We start from the raw sequence: 20,135 nt of genomic DNA on the forward strand, positions 1-20,135 counted from the left end.
ATAACTCATTTATAATAGATCAGTTCCCCCAGAGAAAATGTGAAAGATCACCCAAATCCATACAACTTGCTGAAAGCATGGGCACAATTTTACATTAAACAAGTTACTGTGTGGATTTCCAGCACGCCACCTGTTCAGCAACATGCATATTTGTGTGCTTGCATTCCCTTCCCCCCTCATTTTCCCTCTCCTTAAGCACACCAGATCCAGAGGAAGGCATATGCTAAAGTACAACAAACAAGTGACCAGGTTCGTAACTTGCATCATTGTAACCATTCTTTCCAATTTCTCCAAAGAATACAGTATCTTAGATTAAAGATGCCATATGTTGGTGGCGGCTTTTTCCCCCCTCTCCTTGTTTTCTTGTCCCATCTATCTCACCAAGGAACCTGACATGCCCTTAGAATACCTTGAGGATCTTCCCTGCTCCCCAAATGATGAGTAAACCAAGCTCTACTAGCCTGGCAAATCTCAGAGGGCATTACACAAGTTTATTCCAAGCGTCTGCAATATATGGAAAGCAACATCCCAAACAGGTAACCCCGTAAAGCTGCATTTTCTTGTAAGCACGTACTAGAAGGGTACTACAACCTTTCCTCCTCTATCAACTCCAGTTCACTTATACAGAAGAAAAACATTAACAACCTAGAAGAAAAATGAGAAGGCAGCTCACATTCTGCGCATATTTCAACAAAGGATAGAGTGCAAACTGCTGCTAAAGGAACAGACAGAAAAAGACTAAGTCATCTCTGAGTTGCATTCAAGTAACAAGGCCATCCCAATTTAGCCATACTAATGTAGGACCATTATTTATGCACTGGGGCACAACTATTCATTACCAACCTGATGCCCTGTGCTAGCTTTAAAATGGTTCTGACCCACTGCAGCTTAATTGGCTTTCTGCTTGCAGCATGCCCCCTTAAAAAACACTTAATCAATCCAGCCTGGATGTGTCTTTTCAAGCTCCCGAACTTCAGCACAGATATAGTGATTTATGCTTATATGCCTATTTTAAACGTATTCATACCTCAGGACAACTTGAGCAGAGTTTCTATTCACAGTGTATCAATACCCAATTGTGCCAACAAATCAAAACTTCAAGAAGCAACCCAAACATCCAGGTTCACAATCCTACTAATCCTGATTCACACGAGGACACTGGAAAAGCTGGAATCAGGTGCAAATCACAGCTCCCAGGCTGTCTGATGCAGCGGGCAAAGGGGTCTCAGTTCAGCCTGCATGTAAAGGGCCACAGCAATCCTTTCCAGGATTAAAGGCATCCTCAGCAGGATGGGGAAGAAGGACACGTCAGGACATGCAGCCTACAGCTTCAGTCAAGAGATGGGACAAACAGAAAGGGACAAAAGATGCGTTTATGCTGGATGAGGCACGTGGACAACCAGGCACAAGCACTGCCCACGGCCCACTGAAGCTTTAAAACACGTGAAGCACTAGGCGTTATCCTGCGTGAGCTGTGGCAGGCTGCCGGCGTGTGCGAACGGCGGCACCCAGCACAGCACAGCATCCTGCAGCGCGCTGCTGTAAAAGGGGAAACCCTGCAGAACAGAGCCGTCGCGGGGTGGAGGAAACGAGCGCTGACAGCCGCCTGGCGGGAGGAAGGCCCGTTCCTCTCCCGTGCTGCGTGCGGGTCAGCGCAGCGGCAGCCCGGAGGGCCACGATGGCGGCCGGGCCGGGCCGGGCCGGGCCGGGCCTCCCCCGCTTGCAGCCCCCCAGGGCACGGCCGGGTGTAACCCGCTCAGCGCTTGACCCCCGGCGGCGGCAGCCCAGCCCCGCGCAGGGCAGCACGGATCCGGACCCCGGCTCTGCTGGCCCTGCGCGCAGCCGCCGCCGGCGGAAGGAGGGTAGAGGAGGGGAAAGGCAGAAAGAAGCGGCTGCGGATACCTGCTGCGTGCTGAAATCCCAGCCTAGGTAGCACGGAGCTGCCATGGCGCTGCCCGGCCCGTCCGGCTCTCACCCTTGCTCCGCGGCGGCTTTGCAGGCCCGGCCCCCCCGGGAAGGCGCCGCCAGCCCGGGCGTGTGGAGCTGGAGGTCGGGAGTTAATGAGTGTTCCGCGCACGGGGTGCAGGGCGAGCAGGAGCAGCCCCTCATGCCTGGCACGGAGGGGCTGTGCAGAGTGGTGGCAGCACGGAAGAGCTCTGGGCAGGGGAGGAGATGTGATGTGGCGGCGGGTTGCTCGGTGCCAGGGCTGCTCACGGCAGCTGCTGATCACCGGTAACTGGGAGATAACACACCGTGATCCCTCAGCCTGCCTATGCCCGAGTAGGTGATAAAACGCCAAAGCAGCTGCACAGCGAACGGAAGGAAAACAAAATAGGAACAACTTCAAACTACATTCCAAAGGAATTCAGGAAATGTTAATATCCCATTACTATCTACCAGTCCTGTTGCTGTATTGTGCTCTGGCTTGCACAAATACATAGTATCCCACTAAGAAAATAATCAAGAGTTGGTACTTAGGCTGAAGTTTGGGGTTGCTCTCCCTTTTCGGCTGGAAGGGCCTGGGGAGGTATCTTGGGTTTATTACCTGCCGTAACATGTGACAGGCAAAGTGGAATTGCTTAATCAGAAGGCTCATCTAAAATGCTTTCATTCTGCAATCAAGGTGGTACCCTGGCAGGGCCTTAATGAAGTCAAATGGGTTTTACATGCCCAGGATCTTAAACTACTTTAACAGTACAAATACTTAATTTGAAATGCCCTTTAAACTGTAAAATATTACTGAATTTTGTAATATGCTGAATGTTTTAAATACATTTTAAATATTCCCAGTGATTTCTCAAAGCCCTAACTCCCATAGGTTTATACTTTGAAGATTTCTAATTATTATTGCAAAGAAAAACCTTTAACATTAGTCCTGAAGACTCTCAACCTACAATGCAAACTAACATTTCAGTATACTGACTTTTAAACCCAGTTTACTCTATTACAGCACCTCTGAATATTCTGTATTGACAGTACCTTATTAGAAATGTGACCACAACATTTGTAAATAAGACAGAGTTTTATTGAAAATTGTCTGAAAAATACAAATCCCTTTAAATGCATAGTGTTATGGGCCTGCATTTTTGAGTCTGATCCTGCAAAGGAGTTTGCAATCACAAAACATCCAAAGGAACTAAGTGGAAGTACAAGTCCATTTAAAAATAAAAGTATTATATGGTCACCCAGTTTGTAGTTTGTCTTCTTTAAATCAGATGGTTATCAGGTAGTGATGGAATTTTCCCCCCTCAAAGGAGCTCATACTGGATGGACGTATCCTGAACAAAGGTCTCACCCAAGAGGCTGTGAAGGAAATAGAGGGGGTTTTAAATGTTACCAACAACTGTTTCCTTAGTGAAACTCTTACCAGAAAGCAAAGGATCAAAAACAACACAGAGGCTGTTTTTCCATTAATACAGGATGTGATTGGTGAGCCAAGGAGAGGCTTACTCTGCCCTTTAACTTGCTGCACATTCCCTATAAACAAGTAACAGATACAGAGGCTGAGGCTTGAAATGCTGCCATTTTCAAAATACTGAAGAGAAACTGAAGTCAGTTCTGAAGGTGGAAGAATGATAAATTACTTCAGAAAGAGAGACATTAGTGGATTTTTATTGTTTTTTTATAAGGAGGTATTGGTTAGTGGAAAAAAACTAAGTTTATAAGTAAAGCAATCTTATGAGGATGTAAGAATCAATTATATTGTTCAGCAGTTGTATCAGAAAAATAGTCCCCAAAAGCAAGAAATACTTTGCTTTAAGTAGCACAGAAAAGTTAGAGCTGGAATAACCAGCCTTTTATTATCAGATCTCCTTAAAGTAGGAACAAGGGTGCAAGAGAATAGGATAGGAGAACCCAGTCAAGGACAGAATGGGAATGTTAACATTGCTGCTTTCACGTTTTTCTAGTTTCAAGTTTGGAGAATTGTTGCCTTACCCAATTATTCTGTTGTCTACCCTTCCACCAAGGCAGTGTTCTCTTAAGTTTAGTTACTTGTATATGCAAAATGTGCATTGTTGCTATTTTTCCTGCATTAAAGTTCATAGAATCATAGAATAGTTAGGGCTGGAAAGGACCTTAAGATCATCTAGTTCCAACCCCCCTGCCATGGGCAGGGACACCTCACACTAAACCATGACACCCAAGGCTCTGTCCAACCTGGCTTTGAACACCACGGGATGGAGCATTCACAACTTCCCTGGGCAACCCATTCCAGTGCCTCACCACCCTCACAGTAAAGAACTTCTTCCTTATATCCAGTCTAAACTTCCCCTGTTTAAGGTTGAACCCATTACCCCTTGTCCTATCACTACAGTCCCTAAAGAAGAGTCCCTCCCCAGCATCCCTATAGGCCCCCTTGAGATACTGGAAGGCTGCTATGATGTCTCTATGCAGTCTTCTCCAGGCTGAACAGCCCCAACTTTCTGAGCCTATCTTCATGTTGCAGATACTACCACAGCCTCTAAAATAGTTTCTTGAAAGTAAACAAGGTTTAGCTGTGCAGTTATTAGTGAAGTTACAATCATGTACTAGTGAAGTTTTAGCAGTGACAAACCCAGAATTTCCAAAGGGGATAGACAAAATGCCATTTATAATTGAAATGTCACCACTGCAGCTTAACAGCTTGAGGCAGAGCACTGATTAATCACTCAAGACATGGAGCAGCGTAAAGGGAAAAGCAAGTTTATTCCCCTTTTCCTATTAACTACTTTCTGACCTGATGGAGAAGCAATACCCTCCATGCTCTGCTAGGCCCTTGGCTGTTCTGATAAGATATAACTAGTATGCCAATTAATGCTTTTTTTCCTCTCCCCACTGTCAAGTTAACTTCAACTGCACATTCATTTCATTTTATTGCAAAACAAATTATTTTAACTGTATTCCATATTCCTACATAGTGGTATTTTTCACTTTTTATTCTCATTTTGAGTATCAGAATCTGTCTCTGATCTTTGTTGCACCCTGATATGAACTTAGATTTAACTGCATTCTTCAGCTTCACACAGGTGAACTCCTTCAAAAACAGTGACAGCCTAACTACCAAGCTTCATCATCATCAAATCACCTTAGACATGCCAACAAGCTCCAGAATAGATAGACCAGGCCTTTGATATAAATTAGGAATACTAAATTGACAGCAGTCCAGCTATCCTGATTTATACTGGTTCCATAATTTAATGGGATGTGGAAGTACTTACACCCTCACAGGAAGTAACAGAAGTCCATGATCCACTCCAAAACTACCAACACTTTTGCTTCCAGCATTTGATTTTGGGCATCTAACTAGTTATTTTAAGTAGCAGGGCAGCCAAATATTTCCAAGCCCACAACATTTATTTCACATGGGTACATCAGCATCGGCTGGCATCACAGAAACAATAGGACAGATAAGAGTAACTGCATGTACAGGCATCAGCTCTGCACATGCAGTACAACTGCAGCAGCCCATGTTAGACCTAGCACTGTTAGGCCTGCTGGCACAATTAACTTTTTCCTAATAAGAAATCATGTCGCACTTTCATTAGCCTCAGAAACATTAAACATAGCAAGCTGGGTCAGATAAACCCCAACCTATTTGCCAAATAACTCAATAGTCACGTGTAATGCCACTTAATTAGGTGGGAGGCGTTTACAATGTTAAACTCCAAGCAGCCCAACAATAACACATTAACATATCACCTTAAAAAAAAAATTCAGTTTGAGCACTAGACCTACCTACTGGAAAGGTATCTGAACAATGACAATGCTCTAAAGGTCATTCCCTTTCTACTTAGCATTGCAGGTTCTCTGCTATCACAGAATCTCCAGCAATGTTTAACCAAGTACGGATCACAGAATCACAGAATGGTTGAGGGTCACCTAGTCCAACCACCCTGCTTAGTCAGGGTCACCCGCAGCACATTGCTCAGGAGTGTGTCCAGACAGCTCTTTAATATCTCCAGGGAAGGAGACCCACAAGCTCTCTGGGAAAACCATTCCAGTGCTCAGTCCCCCCCACAGTAAGGAAGTTCCTCCTCCTCCTTTTCAGGTGAAACTTCCTGTGTTTTAGTTTGTGGTTGTTGCCTCTCAGCCTATAGCTTGGCACCACCAAGAAGTGCCTGGCCCCATCCTCTTGACACCCTCACTTCAGATACTTCTATACATCAATCAGATCCCCCTGGAGCCTTATCTTGGTTGAACAGGCCCAGCTCCCTCAGCCTCTCCTCATATGAGAGATGCTCCAGGCCCTAATCATTCCAGTAGCTCTTTGCTGGACTTGCTCCAGGAGCTCTACGTCTCTCTTGTACTGGTGAGCCCAGAACTGGGCACAGTGCTCCAGGTGTGGCCTCACTAGTGCTGAGCAGAGAGAGAATACCTCCCTCAATCAGCTGGCAATGCTCTTCCTAACACAGCCCAGGACAGCACTGACCACCTTGGCCACAAGGGCACATTGCTGACACAAGGGCAACTTGTCCACAAGGACCCCTAGGTCTCTCTTTGCAGAGTTGCCTTCCAGCAGGTCAGGCATTATAACACCAAAATGATTTCCTTTCCCTAAATATGCATTTACCCATTGAAGTTACTTTTGCCCATGATTTTGTGGTAACCATTGTGTTTATCCTTGCCTCCAAAGGCTGTGGAGATTCTCATTATTCATTCTGTAAGAATAAAAGCAATGGATTGAAGTAGCTGTTATCCACTCTGATTTTACTGACTGTATTCTGAACAGATGAAAGTATCTATAAAGACCCAGCAAAAGCCCCATGCATAAGTTCCACAAGAGGAAGCCTAGATCGCAGTTGCTCTATGGAAAATGAAGACACAGCTCAGTTTGGTAGAGTAATAATTCCACAAATGTATTGATCAATCTAATTCTTGACATGTGCATATTCCAAACCCCAAGTGTGGTACTGCATTAACCAATTAAGGCCCTTTATAGAGACCTCATGAAGAAGTGGTGCAAGATTCCCATACAAAAGCATATGAGCTTACATGAACAAGAAAAGAATTTAGATGATAGCTCAACTACACAATCCCAGTTATACTGTCAGTTTCATAGGTATTGGTCAATTTGCAGCTTCTATTTAATCATATACATAAAATCCTCCACTTTCACTTCAACTGAATTCAGCAGAACATGTGTTGACTTCAGTGGGCACTGAATTAGGCACTGTGGAATTGTATCTGGTTTTACATACTCTAGTTTTACAGATGTAATTTCATTGACTCAATTAGGCTACTAGTGATTATGAAGTGCAGTACAAATTCCTCAGGAGATCTCTGCATGGAAGTGAAGTGAAGGATGTTTCTGAATAACAAATTATTTTTAGGATACTTTCCTCCCCTGCACGGATTTCAAGTCCATATTCATTTTCACAATAATAACAGTAGTTATCCATCCTCTTTGGAGGACTGTCTCAACTAGAGTCATTTGCAAGACTTATTAAAGTTAGCTTATACACCCTGCAGATTTCCTTGAAGATGAATACTGAAGTGGTTTATGTCCTAATGCTCAAAAGCAAATATCTCAGAAGCAAGATGTTGTCATCCAGATAAAACTTTTCATTAACAACAGATTAACCAGTTCTTTCATGCTGTACTTGATTCTTATCAAACTGCACTTACAGATAAGTACATTTTATTGATTAAAAACAATCTAAGATAAACTCATCCCTACTGAAACAATGCCTGACGTGGAAACTAATAAGGGCCAAGCCTTGCACTTTTCGGCACTATCCTGAAAGGATCAAAATAATTTTGCAGCCAAGAATGAATCAAAATCATGCCATTTACAGGTGGAAAAATCAAAGCAGAAAATTTACATAGCTTATCCAATTTGGTTCAGACCCTGCCTGAAACTCTCCTAGAGTTCCTATATGCATATTATATTTTGGGGGAGAACAAATAAAGCCAGGTTGCTGTCACCTTCCTGAGTTGTAGCCATCATAGAATCATAGCATCATTTGGGTTGGAAGGGACCTTAAAGCTCATCTAGTTCCAGCCCCTCTGCCACTGGGCAGGGACACCTCACACTAAACCATGTTGCCCAATGCCCTGTTCACCCTGGCCCTGAACACTGCCAGGGATGGAGCATTTACCACTTCTTTGGGCAACCTGTTCCAGTGCCTCGCCACCCCCACAGTAAAGAACTCTAATTATCATAACTCTATGAACAGGAAACAGTCAGAGTAGTAGTTGCTGTAGAAAAGACACTTAGGTAGTAGCAGAAACACAAACTCCACTGACCAGTAACTGGAATTTAAGGCATCTGTAGGATCAAGGAAGCTTCAATGAATTTACAAAAATCCCTGAAGACAACTATTGAAGGCTATTCCTTTCCCTCTCACCTTCTTTTAATGGACAGTTTTATGAGGTCAAAATGGAGTAAATCTAATTATCTTGTTTGTCACACTAATTTAAGAAACCAGAAAATGATAAAGGAAGGCTGAGGAACTGCAAGGGAAGATGTCAGGTTTCATTTATTTAAAATCTCTAACTGGTAAATACCTTCAGTTTCCTTTTAGACTTGTCTCTGCACATCGTCACATCTAAAAGTGAATCTCTAAGTCCTCAGTGGGCAAGCACAGCAGAACTACAAAACAAACAACAATTCCTGACCTTAAATTTTGGATGCTAACTGTTTGCACTGGGGGAGATTCCAGTCCTAACAATGCAGGCATCCAACAAGAGTGAGCAGCCCTCTAACAAAGCAAATTTCAGCATTTCAGCATTTTCGTTTACTTACCACAGCAACTAACACTCCAAAGGAAGATTATTTAATCCTCAGATTAAATAATTGTTTAAATAATTAAATCTGAGGATTATTTACAACAGAGTCAAGATAGAATAACAGAGATTTTTAAATGCTGATTAAGCCAGGCACAAAACCCACATACAGAACACCTCCTGCACTTAACTCTTCACAACCAGCACAATTCAATTGGTGATGAATCCAGTGACTTCAGTGTGACCAAATTTATCATCCAGAAGGTTAAAAAAACCCAACAAAACACAAACATGATTCTGCAAAGGGAACTGGATAGCACCAACTTCCCAGTACATGCAAAGCCAGATAAGTATTAGAAGTAAAGCACATCTGCGTTCTGCAAAAGCCCTCCCAGTCACTAGGGGCTGGATCAGTAGTATTGCACTCGTTATTGGGAACCTTGGGGATCCAAGGAACAGAAATTTGGCAAGCCATTTTACAACCTGTACTAACCAGACAACGTTCTCAGACCAGCTAAAATAACATTCCTGATTTATTTTGGATATATAGATATAGTGATATATACCTACATACACACACACAGAGTCTAATTATATTTATTTAAAGATCTCAAAGGGATAAAAGGGGAAAAGAGAATCCTATCAAGGAAATGTGAGTGTAGGCTACATATCACCCAAGCTCACCAAACCTTCAAAGGGACTTGAAGGACAGCTGGGCCACTCTCCCTCTGATACATTTGAACCCTGTATGTCTGAAAGCACATGAAAAATCAGATCAGAAGAAACATCTCAAGATCATACTGAAAACTTGCATTATAGGCTTCTTCATCCCATTAGCATAGAATCATAGAATAGTTAGGGTTGGAAAGGACCTTAAGATCATCTAGTTCCAACCCCCCCTGCCATGAGCAGGGACACCTCACACTAAAGAATATCACCCAAGGCCTCATCCAACCTGGTCTTGAACACTGCCAGGGATGGAGCATTCACAACCTCCCTGGGCAACCCATTCCAGTGCCTCATCACCCTAACAGGAAAGGGTTTCCTCCTTACACCCAATCTAAACTTCCCCTGTTTAAGTTTTAACCCATTACCCCTTGTCCTGTCGCTACAGTCCCTAATGAAGAGTCCCTTCACAGCATCCCTATAGGCCCCCTTCAGATACTGGAAGGCTGCTATGAGGTCTCCATGCAGCCTTCTCTTCTCCAGGCTGAACAGCCCCAGCTTCCTCAGCATGTACACTTAGAGGGCACCAAAAAGTAATCCTGCATCATCAGGAAGTTCTGTGTTCTTAACTACTTAAACTAAGCCCTAACTGGGGCAAGCTTTGAAGTTGCACTTTCAAACAAAAGAAATATATATGCTCTTATCAAAAAATCACATTAAAAAGTAACTATTGATTCTACTAACACTGTCTGGAACTCAAATAATAGCAGCCAACCTGTTTCTACCTTTCTTTTTGTCATTATATTTTCTAACTATAAAACAGTCACTTGCTAATGCTTCAAGACTGCATTTAAATTATATTAAAAAAAGAAAAACAAACACTCTAAAAAGCTAGAGAAAGGGGACCGCCACAGTAACTCTGATTTTCCTTCTCAGTACCAATTAAAATCTAAGATATTTGTATTCTATCTTTGTAACCTGCACGAACAGCGTTGGACATGTGTATAATTCTGCATATGAACAACATAAATAATATACCTTTGGTCTCAGGTGTACAGTAAAATCCAGCGTTACAGGAAGTGCATTCAGTCAGTTAACCACTATGAGCATTTTTAATTATCTTTAAATCAACAATTATTCCTATCAGGTCCTCCAAACATTTTTTTTAATAAAACCTAATTTCCTACTCACCAATTAATTAGTGTGAGATAAAATTAGTTGCACCTTTTTAGATGAGATTTTGCAACCAAGGTCAAGTGCAATAAACATTTACTTCAAGTTGTAAAAGCCACTGCTTTTTGCTTATGAAGTATTCTCAATTTTTTTGCCTCAAGGAAATGAAGAATTACTTCCATTGTGTGACTGAAGAATAGACTTAAGGGAAATATGGCACTTCAGACTTCACTTGGCAATCAAACTAAGATCACTTATAGATGATGCTTTGGACAGGCGTTTGCTCAATTAAAGGCAAGTTTTCACACAAACCTGATCACAGTAATAAATTTTCAGAACCTGTATTAATGTTAGGAAATTCGTGTGCCAGTGCTAGAGAATGGCTTGAAGGCTAACACCCCTCAGCAACCTGTAAGGCAAGTGGAGGCCTCTAACATTTAAGACTAATAGTGCCACCTGCTGTGTATTTTGAAAGCATACAGTGGTCTAGAGATCCAAGTAACTCAATTTAAAGATAGAACGATTGACTGATTCAAGCAGAAGTCATAATTTTGTGTGTATTTATGACAATACAAAATTTTTTTGTTGCTGTTATTAGTAATACCTAAACAGGCCAGGGGTACAAAGGAAGCTGTTCCACTACGGTTTAAGAACAGAACTGGTGGATAATCCATTTTCAAGTTTATCTAAGCGGTATAACACAGATTAGCTATCATCAAAACCACTATTAACCCTATGCACTTTGTGATACTATGTGGGTTCAACCTGCAACTCGCTTTATGAATCATACATCGGTTGCAAATTACTCACAGAACACATATATATGTGTGTGTCTGCGTGTATATATACTCACACACACAGATACACACTTCTTGCTAACAAAGTATACACACAGCAAAACACATACACATAGCTATATGTACACACACATTCTGAGACTGAATCAAGATGCCCTGTACACAGGTTTTTCCTGAAAAGGCAACAAACTCCAATGTATATGGGATTGTTTCTGCAAAACATAAGCTAATCCTTTTCCTGTATCCACCACTCTGCTGTACCTCCTGGACTTACTCATTTCACTGGGCATCTCGTGTGGTGAGGCATTGGCACAGGCTGTCCAGAGAAGTTGTGGCTGCCCCATCCCTGGCAGTGTTCAAGGCCAGGTTGGATGGACTTTGAGCAACCTAGTCTAGTGGAAGGTGTCCTGCCCATGGCGGGGGGGGGGGGGGGGGGTTGGAACTAGATGACCTTTAAGGCCCATTCCAACCCAAACAACTCTGTGATTCTTTTCTCAGTTTCTGGTTTTGCTGCTTACCCATGCAACTGTTTGGGAAGAAACTGCCTTGTATAATCTGTTTGTATAACTATGTGTGATGGCTCTTCCATAATCCTGAGGGAATGGTACAGTACAAATAATAATAATGATTTCTGATTAGATACTAACTCGTACTTTAAATGTTCTTCTACAGAGAAGTGAAGTGCATATCTTTTAAGACAGAGTTCACATTTCACATTCAAGGATGCTATCGTGGTAGTTCTTTCTGCAATACGTAGTCGGATTGCACAAGTGACTTTCACAGGAGGTCATTGAGTCAAATAGCGTGACTGGAATTTTAAAAAGGTTGGGTAATTTTTATGACCATTAATAATGTTTGTATTGAATGCCAGCTCAAACTGTGACGAGCTAAATTAAATCTCCTGCTCCAATGTATACACCAACTGCCTGAAGGTCCAAAGGAGGACTCCATGTGGCAACAACTTAGAATACTGAACAAACAAGGCAACTGAAGTACCCCTTGCTACAGAGCACTTCATGTTTGTCACTGCTGAAGGCAGAATATCAAAGTAGATCTACCAAAGCCATGATACATCAGAAGAACTCTAATATGATACATGCTTTTTTCCAAGGTCGAGAGAAGCTAACTTGAAGAATATCTACAGTGTCTGACAAACTGCTGTGTTTACTGTTCTTTCCCTGGCTAAGGCAGAAGACTGCAGTTGAAGTAGGCAGCATGATTTGCAAGACACAAACATATCAGGAAGGCAAAAAATGATGATTAATAAGTGAACTACAGCAGACTTACATGTAAGCCTGTTGTGACTTATCGGAAGTCTATGCACTGCGTACCTAGAGCCTTGTCACATGCACAACTTTCAAAGGGATTCCCAAGATCCACAAGATTTGAGCCTGAGTCAGTAAATAATTTATGATGCAAATCATAATTTTTGACAGTAACTGGAAAAATACAGCACACCAGCATTCTTTCCACACTCTGCCCTTTCAGTGTTTTTTTATGCAATGCTTTCCACTGCAAGGAACCCAGCAGATGTACAATTATATTAAAACTACTGTTTAATTGCATTACTTTTTCACATACTACTCTCTTGGGCCCTTGCAACAGGCTCATATGGACCTATTTTGGGGACAGAAACTTGCAGCTCATAGTCCAGACACAGTCTCGTACCTTATTTGATATAATACATTTTTGAAAGGAAGCAACAAGCACAAAATTGAGGTATAATAAATCCTTCCATCCCACACCATTGCCCCAAGATGCGTGGAAAGAATGAAACTGGATAAAATTTAAGGAAGGGAGAGTGGAGAGGAAAAGACACAAAGTACATGGAAAGAAACCTGATGAAAGATTTCCCCGGTGGAATTACTGTCTTGGGGAGGTCACCATGACAGCGTCCCTTCAAGAATTCACATTACTACAATAAACCAGTATTACCCAGCCCTTTGTGCACCTGACTGTGTTCAATGAGGTTTTGTATTTCACTGTGGTTTTTGGCAAAGTTTCATATGCTCACAACCTTAAGTCAACATTAAACCAAATTGCTCAGTTATAATCATGAACTCTGTGTGCAGTAGCTCCAGCCACACCACATGAAAACAAGCTGGCTGAAATCCACAACTTCAGAGCAGACCACGCAACTTCTGAAAGAAGTCACCTCACTTACAAGAAAGTTACTTCTTCGTTTATGAAGAATTCAGATGTCTCATACTCAATTTGCTTATTCCCAACACAATGAAGGAAATGTCCTGCTTCTGCATGACTTTTTCTTCCTTGTTGGAGCAGATGGTGAAGGCTTACAAATACATGACTGGTATTTTTTCAGTGACTCATACCTCAGAGCAACAGGCTTCAGATTGTGATAAGCCGCCAACAGAGATGGATGTGAGCTTTCTTGAGGAGCAGTATGACCATATAAAACAGAAGCAAAAACTGCAATCACACGTTATTGTTTTTAAAACAGGTATGCTTATATTTATAGGGAAAAAAATGCCAATGTAGATGTAATGACTGTTTCTTTAAATCTTTAATAACTCCTAGATTTGTTCTTCTTATGCTTAGCTTCAAAAGAGGTATTAAGTGAATTCCTTTTCTGTTATTTTGGGGTTTCATTCTTTTCACTGAAATGTGGTCTTATGTTTATACATGATGGTGAAACACTAACATGAATTTGAAACAGATGAAAATTTTTGAGATAAGATTTTACAGGTTTTATGTCAGTAAAATTCTAAACATAAATGTTAACTATTACAGGAGCCATGTCTTTATGTCTAGCATCACTGTATTTGTGCAATCTATTCTGTAACATTTCTGCTCTCTTCAATGCTTCTGTCAGAACAAGCAATTATGGGTCTTTTGTCTCCTTCCCCCTTTTTTGTCTGTGTAAAGAAATGTGTCCTACAAGACTACAGGAAACAAAAACAAGTATCAAGTAACTAGCACGAGTTGGATTTTTGTTAAAAAGTAACTAAGAGTCACAGTGAGTAACTCTTAGAAGCTTTGAACAAGAGGTCCTGGTTTTAAAGTATCTTCACTGAAAATTGCTTGGAAGTTACATACATAGGAAACAATTAAAGGTATATATCACTCATCTACCTGCTATGTCAGATATATTTTCAACATTCTTTCACTCAAATGTCTAGCAATTCTTATGTTTAAAGAATTTAAATCTCTGTGAGGCATAAAAAATACGTATATATATATATACAAGCTTATTGTATCAGGTATGAAAAGGCAACTAACTTGAAGACAAAACAGCCCATCTAATCAGCTATAGCAAAAAATAAGTTGGTTAAAAAAAGGAAGCAAAAGTTTGGATTCAGATTAAATGCAACTAAAGCTTTGAATATAATGAATGTAATCAGGAGATTTTTTTGCAAGGACACCATTTGGTGATTAAAGAAAAGACATAACACAGTGAGACTGCACAGTTTCTGGGAAGTTTAAAATTTAGTAGAGCTGGAAGTTCACATACAAATATTTTCATTCACATAATCCAAAACATTCACAACTACTGCACTCAACTTTAACCTTCAAACAACCCGCATGGAAAAGATTCATGTTACTGTTAGAAGCAGTTATGTTTGAGGGGGTTTATAACGCTGAGTGCTCAATGTCCTGAAAGTTGATCTTACACATTCCTAGGGTTTGGAAGTTGGGAAAAATTATTACATAGCTCAGCACTTTGAACCTGTTACATGCATCTGTTTTCAAGAATATGTCACGCAGAAATGAACACTGCCATACTGGGATGGCCTCATGCCCTACACTCTTTAAAGTTACAAGCTTAAACTATTCAGAAACTCCAGCTAGTACCAAAAGGCAGTCCACGTATGTATCAGTATTTTGTACTGATAGCAAATTGTTTCCCTACCTAGAGGTTAAATCATGGCTAGGCTGCGAAGGGCATTGATGACAATAGTACCACCCCAACCCCACACGTACATCCAAACCTCAAAGGCCAGACACATGGAAAGAAGGCAGCTTCAGTACTTACGGTCTTAAAAATCCCTGCCAAAGGTCTTGTTCCTGCATGACAGACCAGCTGTCCTGCCATGATACCATAGGGATTTTGAGCATTTCAGATTTATTGCACTGCAGCTGGAATGGTAACTCTTTTCTTGAGGACTTTCAGCTTTGTATGTCACTACCTATTTGCCAGAGTCATGAAGTTGTGGACCCTTAAACAGAATTTAAGATCCACTAACTTCTCTGGGATTTTGATTGGTGGGTTAGTAATTGAGAAGTCACCTGAAAACAACTTTCTTCTGTTCCTTCCCCAGTAGACACAGACACATTCGTGGTTCTGCCTGTTCCTGCTTATTTGAGAACAAAGAGCAGGACAAGATTTGAAAGTTCCCAGCTACGGGATTATACAGCTGTGTCTTCAGTATCTATTGACTAAGAAGCTGAAAAAAAAAAAAAAAAAAAGTAGTATTTGCTTTAGGAATTAAATAGGAGCATTCAGCACATGCAGTCATGAGAGAATAAACACTGAGACTGACTTGGGAATCTTCCAAGTATTTCCCAAGCTAACTTGAAATAAGATTAACTTTTCTGTTACATACACACATCTGTATCTCCAAGCTCTGAGTGTGCTTTAGTCTCCTTTGTCCTGGTAACACTGCAACAGAGCAGAAGATGTAGGTTGACACGATTCTCACTCCCAGAGCCATGCTGCAGAGCACCTCTTACATCAACCTTATGTGCTCAACCCAGGGAGCAGTAAAAATTCTGTTATGCTGGTGGTGTTGCTTCATCAGTGGGACCCAAAGACAGTGATGAAAGCCCCTCCTGTTGTACAGGTTCACTTATTGCCAGTAAATTAGCTGGATCTTCAAATATTTCCTTGTAAAGATGGTATGAAAGACAGCTATAAAGGCAGGGGGAGGGAGGGGGTGTGAGGAGGGTGTTTAAAGGCAGCATCCTATTTGAACTAGCTTCATTCCAAACTCAGGGTTACAGTTCTTTTAAAATGGCTATCCAGATATTGTGTTTTGGAATATAATCAGCACTGTTCTATGTCTACTTTTTTCACTTTGCTTCATAACTCCTACTGCAACAGCCACAGTTCCTACAACTCAAGCCTGTAAATAAGGGTCAGCATTCTGCACAACTCCTACTTGAAAACAGATTTACACTAACAGGTATATTTCATGAGTACTTGCAATGCCAACAGCAGTGTTTAGCTTTAGTGTAACTGTAGCTGTTCGGCTTCTATTCAAGGCACAGAAAAACAGTCATATTCAGTAATTTGATGCAAATTTAATTTACATGTAATTAAAGTAGCATTACCATTTCTGTCCCTAATACCTTATACATTTCTAACAGTTACTTTCATACTGTGTTAGAAATTAAGCTACAGGCATTGAAGAAAAAAAATAAGAGACCAGATTCTCTCCCACTGTTACAGCTACTCTATACAATCCATGGAGCAGGCAGATTTTTCCTCTAAGTGATCATTTAGGCAACAAGAGTGTGATAAGCTACTTACATTACACCATTTATACTTATAACAATAATAAAATTGCAATAAAATACTAAAATACACACCTAGATATTAATGATCCCTCGTTAAGAAAAAGAAGGAAAACATTCACAACTTGTTTTACCTAAAACTGGTCACAGTATTTTTAGGTTGTTATTAAAGCTTCAAACAGTATCAAACAAAACATTTTTGTCTTTCAAATTACAGCACTTACCGACACACTGAGCAAATCCCTACTCACCTTAAGAACTTTTGCTTACAAGCAATTAATTACTGAAAGTCAATTCTCAATCTGTTGTTAATGAGTCTTAGAGTACCAGTTAGATCAATATTGACTCAATAAATCTCCATTTTTACTTGCCTAACCCTAAGGTGCCATTTATGTCCTTAGAACTGCAAAACCAAGCATGAAATATTCTTACTCCATAAGCTGGTATTCAAAAGAACTTGCACTATTCTCAGCCACAGATGGGAAAAGTATAGATAAATTCATCTGTGAAAGCTCTTCAGTTGAGTTTATGCTACAGAAATTAGACCCTTGATTTCTGCCACCATACTAACGTGCATAAATGCATTTCTCTTGTAGGTGAACATGAATCTGTTATCTCAGAATCAATGGTCAATACTGTTATAATTAATAAAAAAGTGAGATCAAAGTCATTTACAGAGCATGTTCCTGTCAGAAAGGTCAGACTGGAGATGACCAGCAGTGGCAACACACAAGACAACTCACTATGGCATACCCATCTGGGAATTCACCATCTGGTGCAAGCCCCTTATCAAGGAGTTACCCAGGATGTCTCCCACTGCAAGAACGGACTGTGTAACTTTGACAAACAAAGACTGATTTCACAGGGAAACAGCACACTACAACCCAAGGAATTAGAAGAAGCTAATGAACTATCTGCACCGAGTCAACTGAGAAGTTCAAGCATGTTGAACAGTTTCAGTAAACAGAATGGCAGCAGCATTTCAAGCACCTGCCCAAAGCCTCCGAAATCAGCCACTTCAGCAGTTTGGACACATCAACACATTTCTCCTACAAAATGCACGTCAGCCTGCAATAAACTGAACTTTTACCCTTTCCCTAATAAAAAAGGGCCAAGAATTTCTGAAGCAGCAAAGAGGCTTGGATTATATGTCTCAGAATGAAGACATTCAGTAATACATAAGACTTAGCAAAAAACTTGAATGAAAAATAGCCTTCCTACTTACACTGATTGACTTGCTGAGGGCCTATTACTTTTACTAGCCAAAGAAGATCCTTACTACATAATCTGTTGTTTTATAGTACAATGTAAAATGAAATGTTCTTACAAAGATGCTGGGCTGCAACGACAGATACTCACTTCTGTTACTTGAATCTTGAGATACAAGAGCAATTTCATCTCTTTTTGTCTTTTTTTTCTCCTCCTCCTTTTCAGGTCACTGATTCCAGAAACTAAGATTTTATCACATCAATATCTGAAATACCTGAAAGAGCTATAGCAAAGACTAGTAGAACTACTGATGAAGCAACCAGGATAAATTTCAGCAGAGTAATATTTACTTTAGACAATAAACAAGTAACAAATGAAACAGTATTGAAGGTGATTGGTGCAACTGATGTATGATTTCATCACTCACTTTCCTTAAGATATTGAAGATAGGTTCTGATGTGTGTATTTTTAAAATTAACAAAGAGAATCCCCACTCATTTCTATTGTTTCAATGGTAATAAATTAATGGTTTAATAGTAAATGTCACCTTTTTCTTATAAAATCTTATAAAACATATTGTTGGTTCCCATCTATCCTCAGTATTTAATTAGAAAAAAAAGTCTGGAATAATTCCTTAGCTCCCTGGTACCACATATTCACAAACCTTCCTTACCAGAGCATTATGCCTCTTTCTGCTGTTACAACTGTTTGTGCAAAAAGGGGGTATAACCATTTCAACTACACAAATATAACTGCAGGATTACACCTGTTTTTCATAGATTGGATTTAACACCTTCTCCTGTGGCTCAACTGCAGTGCAAACATGTGCAAGTTTTTAAGAGTGAGTAGTTATTGCCGGTCTCCCCTCCTGCAAGACCTTCAGAGGAAAGAAACCCTCTTCTGTGGGTGCTGGCTCTTCTGAATCATTCCATATCTGAGCCTTGAAAGGACAGCAAAATGAAGATCAGGCGGATGCCCCACAAAGCTCTTCATGATCCCTGGAAGCAAGTCTGCAAGCACACAACCCCAGTTACCACATTTATCTCAAAATCACACTATCCACACACAAAATGTGAGAAGAAAAAAAAAAAAAAGATGATGCTCAGCTGTGGTTTATGTCCTTCTAGACACAGCTCTTGTCAGCATAAGGTATCTTGGAAACAGAGTGACACCAATGTGCTAATAAAAGCACATTGTCAAAGAGATAAGAGTATTATTCATTTCCAATAGGAACACCATTTGCTTTGCACCCAACATTTCTTCAAACCATTAATTCTTCCTACAATTCCACTGGCTTTTGTTGTGATTGATGGAGAATACTACATCTGGAGATGTATGCACAGATCTGTCAGAGCCCATGCTTCCATTGCAGAAGACTCATGGCAGTAAGTGTATCACAGTACTTTGTAAAGTCCACAAGAATAGAAAAAAAAAAAAAAGGAATATAATGCTATTTTGCTTCATTTGGTGAAACATTGTTTTCACTATGCCACTCACCCGTTACAGACCCAAACTCTGTAGCATCCCATACTGATCCAGCCACCACTAGCAGGCAAACGCTTCATCTCCTGTGACAGTCCTTAAACCAGTGCGGAAAAGCACCAGCTATTACCAACAGCCATGAGTACGCCTCAGTAACGCCTGAAGAATTTTCCACTCATCCTCAGTAAAAGCAGCAAAACGAAGACATAGGTTTGGTAACAGGTGTTCGTTGTGATTTTTTTCAGAGTGTCTAGTGTTTTCAGTTAACTGGCCTGCCCAGACTAGTTTCCAGCTCAGATGCTGATTTCTGTTCCTGGGTTGGCATGAGACATTAATAAACAATTATAGCTACATTGTTATCTTACTTTAACACAGACCTTGAATATGCTGATTTAAAACTCATTGCAGGTTTATGCATAGACTAAGTAACTTAACTGCTTTGTGATCACTTTCATACAAATACTTTGTCCTTTTCCTGAGGTTTCTCTAGCATATTACTGTGATTCATACTGACTGAACTTGTTAAGAGCAGGCCTTTTGCCTTCTGAGAAGTCTTTCAACTTTATTCCCAAGGACATTATGAAAAACAACTTCAGTAGATTTTTATTTGTTAATGATGTAGTTTTG

The 20,135-nt window shown here is 40.6% G+C and overlaps 2 protein-coding genes across 8 annotated transcripts in view; one reads left to right on the forward strand and one right to left on the reverse strand.

Annotated features, from left to right (window-relative positions):
- XYLB (xylulokinase) overlaps positions 1–2,227 on the reverse strand; it is an 89,391-nt gene extending 87,164 nt beyond the window's left edge. For 2 of the 7 annotated variants that reach the window (XR_009747070.1, XR_009747071.1), the window contains exon 1: positions 1,903–2,226. Coding sequence is in view for 2 of the 7 variants with exons in the window: in XM_061474501.1 (XP_061330485.1) it covers positions 1,903–1,947 (45 nt within the window). In the remaining 5 variants the exon portion in view is untranslated. Of the gene's footprint in view, positions 1–1,027; positions 1,156–1,902 lie in introns of those variants that run through there. The other 5 variants (XR_009747072.1, XR_009747073.1, XM_061474501.1 and 2 more) reach the window with 4 other exon arrangements.
- A 10,686-nt stretch (positions 2,228–12,913) lies between these two features.
- CUNH9orf152 (chromosome unknown C9orf152 homolog) lies at positions 12,914–18,567 on the forward strand. Its single transcript, XM_061474494.1, has 2 exons — positions 12,914–13,803; positions 17,414–18,567. The coding sequence occupies exons 1-2, from the start codon at positions 13,575–13,577 to the stop codon at positions 17,977–17,979; spliced, it is 795 nt and encodes a 264-aa protein (XP_061330478.1). The 5' UTR covers positions 12,914–13,574; the 3' UTR covers positions 17,980–18,567.
- The last annotated feature ends 1,568 nt before the right edge of the window (positions 18,568–20,135 follow it).

This window comes from Pezoporus flaviventris, unplaced genomic scaffold (genome assembly GCF_033815535.1).
Source record: "Pezoporus flaviventris isolate CSIRO_AGI_PZ_B2104156 unplaced genomic scaffold, CSIRO_AGI_Pfla_v1 ptg000079l, whole genome shotgun sequence".
Lineage (NCBI taxonomy): Eukaryota > Metazoa > Chordata > Aves > Psittaciformes > Psittacidae > Pezoporus > Pezoporus flaviventris.